The sequence below is a fragment of the Halichoerus grypus genome, chromosome 7, assembly GCF_964656455.1.
Source record: "Halichoerus grypus chromosome 7, mHalGry1.hap1.1, whole genome shotgun sequence".
In the NCBI taxonomy this organism is placed as follows: Eukaryota; Metazoa; Chordata; class Mammalia; order Carnivora; family Phocidae; genus Halichoerus; species Halichoerus grypus.
In genome coordinates, this window is record NC_135718.1 from 144,699,496 (window position 1) to 144,712,109 (window position 12,614).

General features: G+C 44.8%; 1 protein-coding gene and 1 pseudogene across 1 annotated transcript in view; both read left to right on the forward strand.

Moving 5' to 3' along the window:
• MTARC1 (mitochondrial amidoxime reducing component 1) overlaps nt 1-4,351 on the forward strand; it is a 36,862-nt gene extending 32,511 nt beyond the window's left edge. The window contains exon 7 of the mRNA XM_078078388.1: nt 4,192-4,351. Coding sequence (XP_077934514.1) covers nt 4,192-4,336 — 145 coding nt within the window. The 3' untranslated portion in view covers nt 4,337-4,351. The remainder of the gene's footprint in view (nt 1-4,191) is intronic.
• LOC118539256 (U6atac minor spliceosomal RNA) lies at nt 3,867-3,973 on the forward strand (annotated as a pseudogene).
• Nucleotides 4,352-12,614: the final 8,263 nt, after the last annotated feature.

Consider the following 12,614-nt stretch of genomic DNA (forward strand, 5'->3'; position numbering starts at 1 on the left):
CGCAAGTGGGGAGAGGCGCAGAGGGAGAGGGATAGAAAGAATCTCAAGCAGACTCCAATGAGCACAAAGCATGAAGCGGGGCTCAATCTCATGACCCTGAGATCATGACCTGAGCTGAAATCAAGAGTTGGATGCTCACCGACTGAGCCACCCGGGCGCCCCTGGACCTTAACTTGTAAGGGGATTTTGAGCTTTGGAGTCCCTGGTAATTTGATATTTTGAGAGGAGTTAAGTTCAAATGTAGAACATCTTACTGTTGGCCTTTTTTGTTGGGGTGCCTCTAAGATATCATTGGGTCTCACTGCCTAATTTCTAATAGGTTATGTTGGTCGATGAGGCTGGAAATAGATTGAGATGGGAGAATCTACATTTTCTGTCTTGACTATGGAAAGGCCTTGAAGAACATAATGTACTGTATGGGCCCATCTCAGAAACTTCTGGGGCAAAAATCTACACTGCCTGCCCAGGAAGATCCCTAATGGAAGATCCCTAATGGTGTTAAGGATGACAAAGATACTGTCCCACTTCTGGTTGACCACAGGCATAATGGGTAAACACAGTGGGTCCAAAGAACAAAAAAAAATTGGCAGAGGCAGAGATGGTAACTTCCCTGCAATAAACGGCTTCAGGATTAAGATGGCACGTATCCCTAATGTACCCACATGAAGGGATGTTAATTAGTCTTGAGCCTTCACACTCTCCTGCTCAGGGGAGACCTGATTGGTAAATTTGGGGGCAGCAACTGAGCTCTGCCCCACCTCTCTTCCTGGGCTCTGCTCATCTTCGAGCTGTAGGATCCCAGGTCTCTTTGAGCCAGGTGGTGAGCTTGGCAGAAAAACCCTGCCCTTGTTGGGAGAAGCCTGCGGTTTTGTGTCATGCTGCCCGAGGCTGGGTGGATAAATTCAGCGCTGGGATTCAGCATGAGAAATTCCATTGCTTCTCTATTTCTAAACCACATCCTCCAAGCTAATCTTTATCAGTAATAGAATAGGTATTTTGATCTAAAACAAGAGGATTTTTCTTTGATCTAAAACCACATCCACATTCTCATTATGCCTTCACATTTGTAGCATGTCATGAAGTCTGCAGAGCACTGTTGCCCGCACACGCTGTTTGATCTTCTGGCAATCCAGTGAGCTCAGATGGATGGGAAAGCTTTTGTAGCTGCTGCGGTGTTATAACTACACTTATCCCTGATTGCCTAAGTCCCGTTGGTGAGGTTTGAAGAGATTACCTAACTTGCCTATGTTGTAGGTGATGGGCTAGAATGAGAACTCGAGACTTCTGACTTTGGGTCAGATTCTCCTCAAGAATCAGTTAGCAAGAGTTATCTCAAAGAGTGGTAGTATCTTCAACTGGCAACTGGTTTAATCCTACAGTTTTGTTTTGAAACATCTGCTTATGACTGCAGGAAGGGACCTTTAAGATCGGTGTCCGTAAGCTCTAGTGTGTATGTGACTCACGTGGGAACCTTGAGTAGAGTGGATATTCTGGTATCTGACGCCCAGCTATGCCGGTGGGGGACTGAGGTGGAGTTAGGAATTCTCATTTTTATAAAAACCCAACTGTTCTAAACTCTTACCTGATTTTCTGTAGACCAAGTTCTCACAATGCTCACCCCGCTGTAATGTGGGCATGCTCCTTCATGTGGGTAAAGAGTGACAAATCCTGGCTTTCTTTGAAAAAGGGAACTCAGAAATACATCATCGTTAACCACGGAGGCACACATTTTAGATGATGGGTTTACACTGATGCAAACACACACAGAGGCCCCTACAGCCCTCAGGGGACCACAGTACCCCCTTCTGGAGGCAGGGGTTCTGAAAGACAGCAGAGTTCTGAAGGCACCAAACCTACCACCTGAGCCTCCATGCAATTGAGTTAACGGCCACATCATTAACTAATCCTGAATTAATTCGCCAGGAAGGGGCAATGCCTGGGGCTTAAGCATTGCCCGTGTGTGCACGTTTGTGTGGAGAATAAATGAGAAAGTGTTTTGTAAAAATATTTGCTTCTTTTTTAATCAATTAGTGCCTTTCAATAAATCAACAAATAAGAAGGAGGCCCCAAACGCAGTGTTAACAACATAAAGAGTATAGGAGCCGATGGTATGGTTTAAAAAAATATTTAAAGACAAGGTAAGGATTAGGAATGCTGATGAGTAATTGCTACATTCTCTTAGGGCTCAGGGAGATGCTGTGAGCCTACTGGTTTTTCTCTCTTTCTACCTCCCAGCCAAGCTTAAGAGGAAACTCCTTCCACGTGAACTGGAAAAGATGAATTTCAAGCTTCATTGAGAGCTCTAAAACCTTAAATCCTTCTTGAAAATAACCTGCCTCTCAGGAATTTTTGGTCCCCCCAAATTATAAAGCTTTTCCTCGGGCTGTGGAATGGCTGCGTTATTAACTGTGATTACTTAAGTCTCTGAATAGAAGGATGCAATAAATCTGAAAGTACTTGTTCTGGTTTGTGACTAAGCAAAACTGTATAATATTAAATCAGATGTTGTTATAAACATATGAAATAGCACATTTTTTTCCCAACTTGGGGCATTGTGGCATGAAGCTTCTGGGAATCTAAAAAAAAAAATATTTTTACATTCTTGGATCCTGAGACTGGTTTCTGCTAGGTTTTCTTCTTTCTGAGCATGGATGCTAAACAAAAGTGCTTCTGTTTAGATCTCTGTGTTTTCCCAGTGAGTTAGCGAGGGTGAGTAGAGGTGTTCTTACTCCTTTGCAGGCTGTTCTCTGGGGTGGAACTGGTGACCCAGGCCATGTGTGTGTATGTGTGTGTGTGTGTGTGTCCGTGTGTGCCTGTCGAGTGGGGAAGATGAATGGCATCTGAGTACCCTGGAATGTTTGGGTTGGAAGGGCTCTTAGACACAAACTAGTTCACCAACCTCCTCATTGCCCAGGTCATGTTTTCAAACTTAGGTTCGAATGTGTGGGAGAGAGAAAGCCACACAAATCTGGAGGTGGGGAGGAATTTTGAAATTCAAGTCCAAGTTTCTAGGTTAGACCTCTGTGGCCTCTGGCTTGGTTAAAGGAACAGGAGGGTTGTCAGTCATGTGACAAACCTGCCGCTGTCCTTGGGGGTCACACCCCCAGGCCTGGGTTACGACAGATAATCATGACCCTGGGAAAAGCTTCATGTCTGCCTCTGGTCAGTGGGCAGGTTGGCTTCATTTTCCTCCTCAAAGGAGTGGTAATGCCTATGCATGGGGTATGCATTCCCGAGCAAAGAGCCACAAAGAAGTCAACAGAGGGAGTGTTAAAAAGTGATTACAGTTTTTCTTGTGTTGGCACTTATGAGCAATTTTTCTTTCTATAGTCTCCCAATATATTATTTTTTTTATCATTAAGGTAATCTATTTATGTTAAAAATAAAACTATAGCCTCAGAATACTTGTGTATTTAATAATCGCCTTTTACAAAGATTATTTAGGATATTAATAGCATTCCACAAGTTATTTAGAGCTGCGCTGTCCAAGATGGTAGCCGTTCAGGGTTATTGACACGCGGCTGGTCCAAATGGAGATACACTGTACGTGTGAACTACATAACGAAATCTCAAAGATTTAGTAAAAATGAAAGAGTGTAAGGTATTTCTGTAGTCATTCTTATGATTATGTGTTGAAATGATAATTTGGATAAACAGGGTTAAGTGATCAGAATTAATTTCATCTCTTTTTAATCGGCTACTAGAAAATTTATTTATTTATTTATTTATTTATTTATATTTCCTTAAGTTATATCTATGCCCAACTTGGGGCTTGAACTCACAACCCCGAGATCAAGAGTTGAATGCTCTGCTGACTGAGCCAGCCAGGCGCCCTGCTACTAGGAAACTTAACATTACATATGTAGATGCTGTATGAAGGAGAGAAGGTTGGCCTTCCCCTTGACAAGGACAGGGGAGGCCCTCGGGCCTGTAGAGCCTTGTCACCTACTTGGTGGCATCTAAACGTTGTTATGAGGATGAAGAGTGACTGCTGAATGGGTACAAGGTATCCCCTTGGGGTAATGAGCATGTTCTGGGTAGACAGTGGTGATGGTGGCAGAATATTGTGAATATACTAAATGTCAGTAATGATAAATTTTATGTTATGTATATCTTACCACTATAAAGAAATTGTGGGGGCACCTAGGTGGCTCAGTCAGTTGAGCATCCTATTCTTGATCTTGATTTCAGGTCACGATCTCAGGGTTGTGGGATGGAGCCCCGTATTGGGCTCCATGCTCAGTGTGGAGTCTGCTTGAGATTCTCTCTCTCCCTCTCCTTCTGCCCCTCCCCTGGCTCATGCTCTCTCTCTCTCTGTTTCTCAAATAATAAATAAATAAATCTTTAAAAAATTGCATATGTGGCTCACGTTATACTTCTGTTTTCAATGCTTGTTTCAAGTAAAGAGGTGGGGGGTGTGGCTTTGCTGAAAACGGTGTCTCTAGAAACAGAGAAAAAAGTTGGAAGAGGCAAAGATAGGCTGAAGTCTGGCGGGAGAGGTCAGAACACTTTTCTCCCGGGGCCCCTATCTCTTCATAATGCCTTCCTCTTATCTCATTCCACTGTCTGCCCCGCTTGGCCTTCTGTCCGCCGCTTAGGTTGCTCATGAAGATTACTTTTTCCCTAAAATTCCTCCCAGTTTATGTGGTGTTAAGGAGTTAGGAATCTTGAGGGTTCGAAATAAAATACGGCACCCAGATCAGGTTCGACAAGCTCCTCCACCTCCCAGGTAGTGTTATTAAGAAAAAATAAAATCTTTTCTGCACATCTCTGGAATCCAGCTTCTTCAAAGTAAACTCCGTGAGGCAAACTGATGTGTGGTTTTGGAAGTCAGGTCAGCGGTTGGGGGGCTTGAGGTCGGGAGGAGGCCGGGGGGTGGCTGGGTTGGGGCCTCAGAAAGGGCTGTGGGGGATACTCTGGTATAGATCTGGTGGCTGATGATCTCAGTGTATCCATTTGGTGATACTCTATTGAGTTTGTGACTTGTGTACTTTTCTGAATGCCCTTTACACATCAATAAAAAGTTAAAAAAAAAAAAATCCCAAACCATCCTGGGAGGTGCATACTGTTTTGAGTGGAAAGCTAACAATTCTGGAGTGAGTGAATGCAGAGGGGCGGGCACATGTTCCGTGAACATGGATACAAGCGGATGCTGTATCCCCTTCCTTATGGGACCTGGACTGGCCTAGCAGGTCACGGAGGCCCAGACGGGGTGGCCTTTGGAGGTCGTTCCCCAGACTAGTGATCTGCGAGTGACCCACCTCGGAAAATTTGCCTTGTACCTCATCTCATGTCTCTCCATCTGGGGCATCCACACACTCAGAGACCAGGGAGGAAGGGGTGTCAAGAGTGACCTGTTGCTTACCACGAGGCTGGCTCAACTCTGGGTGTAGGTGAGTTAGCTAAGGACAGTCACATCCTTGCGGGAGACTCGAGTTTCTTCCCGGCTTACTCAGCCAACCAAAAGGATGAAATCTTGCCATTTGCAACAACGTGGATGGAACTAGAGGGTATTCTGCTGAGCGAAATAAGTCAGTCAGAGAAAGACAAATGCCATATGATTTCACTCATATGTGGAATTTAAGAAACAAAGTAGATGAACATAGGGGAAGGGAAGAAAAAATAAAATAAGTTGAAAATTGAGAGGGAAGCAAACCACAAAAGACTCTTAACTCTAGGAGACAAACTGAGGGTCACTGGAGGTGGGGGCTGGGGTAACTGGGGGATGGGCATTAAGGAGGCATGTGACGTGATGAGCACTGGGTGTTGTATGCAATGGATGAATCACTAAATTCTACCTCTGAAACTAGTAATACAGTACATGTGAATTAAATTGAATTTATTTTTTTATTTAATTTTATTTTTTTTATTTTTTTTTTTTTAAATTGAATTTAAATAAAAAAAAAAAATTCTTCCTCCGCTGTGAACAGCCGCCTGCAACAATAGGGACCCCCATGGAGTGAGCAGGCCCCTGGCTGCCGTTATCACCTAAGGAAATCCTGTGTGCTGGTAAGCTCCCCCCTCAGCGAAGCCTGGAGAATGGATGACAGGGAGCAGAGGGGCCAGGAATGCTCCTGGAGGAGCTTGTTAGCCAGATAGCGGCTGGGGAGAAGCATGGGGGACATGGGTGGGAGGAGCATAAGCGGAAACAGGGAAGGGAAAATAAATAAATGAGATAAGCAACTTCATTTGCTTCCTCTCTTATGACTCCTTTAATTTTGTGCTGGGGACTGTGGTCTCCCCTGGATCTCCTTTTCTGGGAACAACAGCCTGGCGACTGATTTTGAAAACCAGGCCCGGCCCCTCCCTCCTTGCCCCGTGCCTACCCCACCGCAGTGAACGTCAACACCACTGGCTGGATGGGCTTCCCAGAACCACCCTCCCCACACAGCCCCTGCCCAGAGCAGGGTGTCCACCACAAGCCCAGACCCCGGCCCGCACCTCTCAAGTGCAAAGAACACAAGGCTACACGGTCAGCCGGGCCCCCTCAGCACTCCCCCAGAGAGACCGAATGCTGGGGTCACTATGAGGTAGCCAGGTCAAGAGAGCTTAACAGCAATGTTGTTGGCCTGTGGAGAGGTTTCTCTTTTGTTGGAGCACAACCGGAAATGGCCGGATTGGCCCCATGCTAAAGCCCTAAGGTCCAGGTCCGCCCGCCTGCTGGAAGGCAATGCTCCAGGTTCCAACAGCAACATCGACTGGTTCCCTCAGAAAAACTGTGGACCTCATGTGATGGGCAAAAGGGAACAAGCAAGGGGCTGGGAGAGCAGCCTGTCCACGCCTGTCCACCGCTCTGATTCCACTGACTGGATGACCTGGGCTTTGCCAACCTCTGTCTGGACATCCATAGCATAGGTATGACACCTCACATGTACATAAGGATCTGATAACATGTATGTAAAAAGCACGTTGCAAACTGCAGAGTGCCTAAATGTTGGCTCTCTGGCAGGGGCTGTCAGGCAGCGTGCTATGAGGCGTGTGGAGAGTGAGTTGTTGCCAAGAACTCAAAGAACTCCCGTTTGCAAATGGTTAACTTTTACTTTACAGAATCATGATTCCAATTAAATCAGTTAAGCCCTACTCACCAAGGGCTCAGGCTGTCTAGTGACCAAAGGGAGAAACAGTTCAACGGAAGAGCAAGTCATGTAATTCTGAGGAACTGTCCTTGGGATGGCACTTTGGGGCTCACATCTGAAATCACTGTTTTCTCAGTCCGCCTCCGGCCGTTTCTGTCCTGCTCACCTCACCTCCACTCCAGGGAGGGGGATCCCTGCCCCAGACTCACTTCTACAGCAGCTGACACCTTTAGAAGTTTTTCTACATTGCTTGTTTAATCCCAGGCCAATGGACTCCCCGTCTGCTAGACCTGCCTCCTCAAGCATACCCTTCAGTTTGGAGATGAGATGTGCCAGGGTCGAGGTGAGAGGGAGGGGAGGCCAGGAGCTGCCATGTTGAAAGTCTGCGTACTGCTTGGCTGCCCTCTGGATGTTCTCCATAAGGACTGTGAGGTCCTGGAGGCAGGGAAGAGATCTTAAAGCCATTCACTAAATGCTTACGGAGCACCTACTATGGGCTAGGCAACGTTTGTCATGAACAAAACAGACACATGCACTGCAATCATTAACAGAGCTTACTGTGCGGTAGGGCATCCTGGCGTTACGCAACTAATGACACAAATGATTGCAAGTGTGTTGAGTGCTCCGAAGGGGAAGTGTGGGTGCCAAGAGAATGTTTCAGTTGAACCCTGAAGAGTAATGGCCTCATCCCAGTGAAGGGTGTAGTGGTGATAGGGTCAGAAGTGGGTCAAGCCTTCCCAGCAAAGGGAACATATATATGTACATATTCCTCCATGAGAAGGGGCATAACGCCATATATAGTCTGCCTATCCCCAGCCCACTCCTAGCCTCTCATCTCAACACCTTCTGGAACTCTGCAAATGTCGTTTCTTGACTAGACACAGAGAGGCTATGCTTAGTTACGAAACCAACCCAGTTTGTACATTTTCATATTACATGCGTAAAACTTGCTATTCTTTTTTGCTGCCCCCTCCCTGCCCCTTACATAACTGACCAAAAGAGAAACCCGAAGAAAACACACACTCCCAGAGTTTATTATAGTTATTATGACTCAGACAGTTTTGAAGACTAGAATTTAATGGAGTTCTTTCTAACATTCCTTTGGGACTTGAAGGACTTTTTTTCCCACCAGCCATTGAAGTAAGATTCTAAAAACACATTTCTTTCTTAAAAGAAAAGAAAAAACCTTCTGAATTCAAAGTCAATTAACCTAGAAGCAGAGCACTTGCTCCATATGTTTGCATCCCTCCACACCTGCCCCTTCCCTCTCCTTCCCTCTTTCTTCATTTCTCTGGTGTGGTAATAAGTGAAATAGAGAAGCTGGTTTCAGTCTTGGCCTTGGCCTTGTTGTGTGACTTTGGCTAATCCACTTCCCCTGTATCAACCTCAGCTTCTTCAAATGTACAACACGGGGATGGATGCTAGGACTTGGAACCCTAACATTCCTTGTTTCTCCTGGGAGAACCTCAACAGAGAGACGTTTCATCCAGCAGCGGCAAACCCCATATTGAAAAGCCAGCATCGACTGAAGATCTCCTTTCTCAGGAGGGAAACTGGAGGCAAGGCCTCCTTCCCTGAAGATCTCGTCTTCAACTACCACTTTGGTGGAGCCAATGTAAGTAGGGTTTCCTCTCGTCCAGGCCAGCCACCCTCTCTCCAGCTTGCTTTGTCCCCACATCCATCTGTCTGCACTTCTACAGGCCTTTAGAACTCCAGAAATCCTTCCTTAGTTTTCCCAGCTACACCTACTGTTCCCCACATGGATCTCCACCCCTGAGACTGTCCAGACCAAGAATTAAATGCCTCCAGGATCCTGGTCTGTAACACAAATGAGGGAAGATATCCGGGTGAGGTGCATAAGCCCATACATTATGATTGGCAGGGACACGAGCACCTCTGGTCTCACGCTCGATTAAAGGGCATCTAAGTTCCACTTAGCTCTGACCAGTTGGCATCATTCTGGAATAAGTGTGCAGCGTTGCCAGATATTCTGCTGATCTTTCAAAAGAACCAGAATTTTTAAGTCAAATGTGGCTCAATTTCTACAAATCATGACATGGGCCAAAGACAAAAGTCTATGGATCAGATTCAACCTGTGGCTGCTGGTTTGCTACTTGTGTGTGTAGACACAGTATTGGGTCCTTTATACGTTCTACCTGATATTTACAAAACCTGTAATACTTATCTGTGCATTCATTCATGTAATAAGTATTTGCCACCTACCATGAGCTGGTCCTATGTAGGAAGCTAGGGAGCATAGGTAACTGAGATGCAACACACTGAAAATTAGGAATGCCAATGTGACCTTGAGCTTGAGCTGGGCCCAAGCTAGCCCACTGATTGTATGTCATTCAGGGCTGTGAAAGCAAGGGAGGGTCTTCTTGTACCCTACTCTCTCTCTCAACCTCGGCTTTAGAAACACTTTTGTCCAAAAAAAAAAAAAAAAAAAAAGCCTAATGCAAATTGTTTCAAATCAGGTTTCTTTATTTCTACCCTTTACCCACCCCCTGTACCAACCACCCCCATATGAAGAAGCAAAAACCATAGAAACAAGTAAGAACAACGGTTTTATCTCTGAAAGCCAAGGTCATTCATTCATTCAGGATGAGAAACCTAACCATTTAACAGATGAGCACTTTAAAGGGCAGATTTTAACAATCAGTATTAGTGGAGAAACCATTGGTTAGGAGTCAGATCACCTGGCCTCCAGTCCACCGCTGCAACCGTGAGATCTGGAACATCCTACTGACTTCATCTAGCCTCAGTTCCTCCCCCTCCCCCTCCCCCCTTCCCTCTCCCTTACCCCCAGGGTTAAATGAAAGGTGATTAGAGGATTTCCGACCTGAGTTCTTTCTGACCTGAGTCCTGGCAACTTAGTGGAAGGAAAGCATAAAGAAATATGAGCAGGGGCACCTGGGTGCCTCAGTTGGTGTAAGCATCCAACTCTTGATTTTGGCTCAGGTCATGATCTCAGGGTGGTGAGATAGAGCTCCATGTTAGGCTCTGTGTTAGGGATGGAGAGTGCTTGAGATTCTCCCTCTCCCTCGGCCCCTTCTCCCCTTTCTCTCTCTCCCCCCTCTAAAAAAAAAAAAAAAAAGAAATATGAGCAAACCTAAGCATGCCTCTCTCTACAAGAGTGGCCAGAGCCCTGCTCTGCACAAGACAGAACGAGGGATGGAGCAGTCGAAATCTCACCTCCTCCCCTCTTCCTCAAGAACTAAGAGCTAGTTAAAAGCATATTGAAATGCAGCATAAAACACAGACCACACCAGAGTCCAGGTCAAGGTTTTAACAGCACTCTGATACTTGGCATATTTACTTGGATTTCATGTTTTTTAGGCCAAAGCTCTGCACCTCTCCATTTACCCAGCAGCAAAGCATTCTCTAAATGGGGCTTTGGAGATACCCATTAGGAAAAGGAGCATGGGGGAGTAACGGGAAGTTTGGATGAAGAGCCAGGAAATGCTTCCTTGGGGGAAAGGGAAATCTGGCACCATCAATAAGGTTCAGTCTATAAAATCATTTTCTTCTGAGATTAAAAGCTTGCTAGATGTACTATATTTATCAGTCAGCAAATCTCATTCACTGCCTTATTCAGAAATTCCACTTCCTATAGCTGACTTCTTTTGGCCCCTGACCTGTCCTATTTCTTATATGGCTAGTATATTGAATTTCAACTATCAGAACTCGCTAAAAACAAAGCACAAAAACCCAGCCAAAAAAACTTGGTTAAGAGCAAGTTTCTTAAACATCAGAGAAGTGTTAAGAAAGTTGCTCTTGAGGCTTTCGCACCTTTTAAAGAAATGCCTTAGAGCAGACCCACAATCAGGGGTTTCTAAATAAGGTGGAAATTAAACACTTTGAGAGCTTCCTGTTCCACAGAAGATGGTAAAGTAGCACAGGGTGCTGGCTTCCTCCCAGAGCCCAGTCTCGGAGAAGAGAGAGGGAGTTGCGGGATCCTGGAACCTAAGAGAAAAACTCTAGGGACTGTGGTGGGGGTGGGAGACGGGAATGCACAGCAGGAGGGGACCAAGTGTCACAGACAGGGCATGACGATTACCTTTAGGGGTCAACTTGACCGGGCCATGGGGTGCCTAGACATTTGGTCAAACATTGTTCTGAGTGTGTCTGTGAAGGTGTCTGGAGGAGATTAATATCTGAATCTGTAGACTGATTAAAGCAGATTGCCCTCCCTAATTGAATGGGCCCCAATCAATCAAAGACCTGAACAGAACAAAAAAAGTCTAAATTAGAGGACACCTGGACACCCCTTCTGCCTTACTGCTGAGCTGGGACATCAGTCTTTTCTGGCTTTCAGACTTGAACTGAAATATAGCTCTTCTCAGGTCTTGAGCCTGCCCACTTTTGGACTGAAGCTTACACCATTAGCTCTCCTGGTTCTCAGGCCTTCAGACTTGGGCCAGATTGACACATTGGCTCTCCCGGATCCCCATCTTGTTGACTATAGGTCTTGGGACTTATTAGCTTCCATAATTGCATGAGCCAATTCCTTATAATCTATCAACCAATCATTTGATCTTTCTTCTGTTGGTTCTGTTTCTCTGGAGAACCCTGACTCAGGCACAGGGGTTGTGCCTGGAAAGTCCTTTCCAGTTGGATTATTTTCTCTTCTTCATATTTACTTAGATGAATCACATCCATCACATGGACTTTATAGAAAAAGAAAAAAATTGTGCATTCCAAAGACAACAGAATATGATCCTAGATTTTTGCCTAGGATGGTAAGTGGAGGCTAGCTAGCCTCCTCTGAGTACTCCCTCACCAAAACATTCCTGCTGATGCTTTGGGTTTGGTGATTACCACAGAGAAAGATCATCTCTGAAAAAGAGCAGTGCCAGGATAGAGCTTCTAGGCATTTCCTTGAGGGTGGTTACATAAGTAGTGATTATAGTGAAATTATAACATCACCCTGAAGTGCCTGGAGAGATTCTCCCTCTCCCAACTCACTTGGAAGTCATGAAATCTAGGGCTTTTGGAGTGTCCAGTGGATTTACATTCAGAAGAAAAAAAATGAGACCTCCAAGGGACACAAACATCACGAAAGAAAGGCCCCAAACTGAACAACATATACCAGAGAAAGCAGAATTAATGAACTGGGAAGAATAGGAATGTAAAATAAACTTAGCGAATATCTTCAAAGCCCTAATGAAGAATGTTGAAAACATGAAGCAGGAATAAGAACTTATGAATATGAGCCAAATGGTATTTCCATTGGCAATACCGACCATGAAAATAATAATAGTTGAAATAAAGAACTTGGTGGTTAAGTTGAAAGTACCCCTTTTTTCTCTTAATTTCATGAAAACATATGACTGTATAAAGCAAAAATTATAGGATTGTATTTGGGGATTTATAATATATAGGATGTAGTATGTATATAACAATAGCACAAAGCTGGGGTAAGTAAATGGAAACCTACAGTTATGCTGTTCTTATATTTCATGTTATATTTTATATTAACTTATATTTTCATATTAACTGTAAGTGATTAGTTGAGGATCTCTAAAAACAACAACT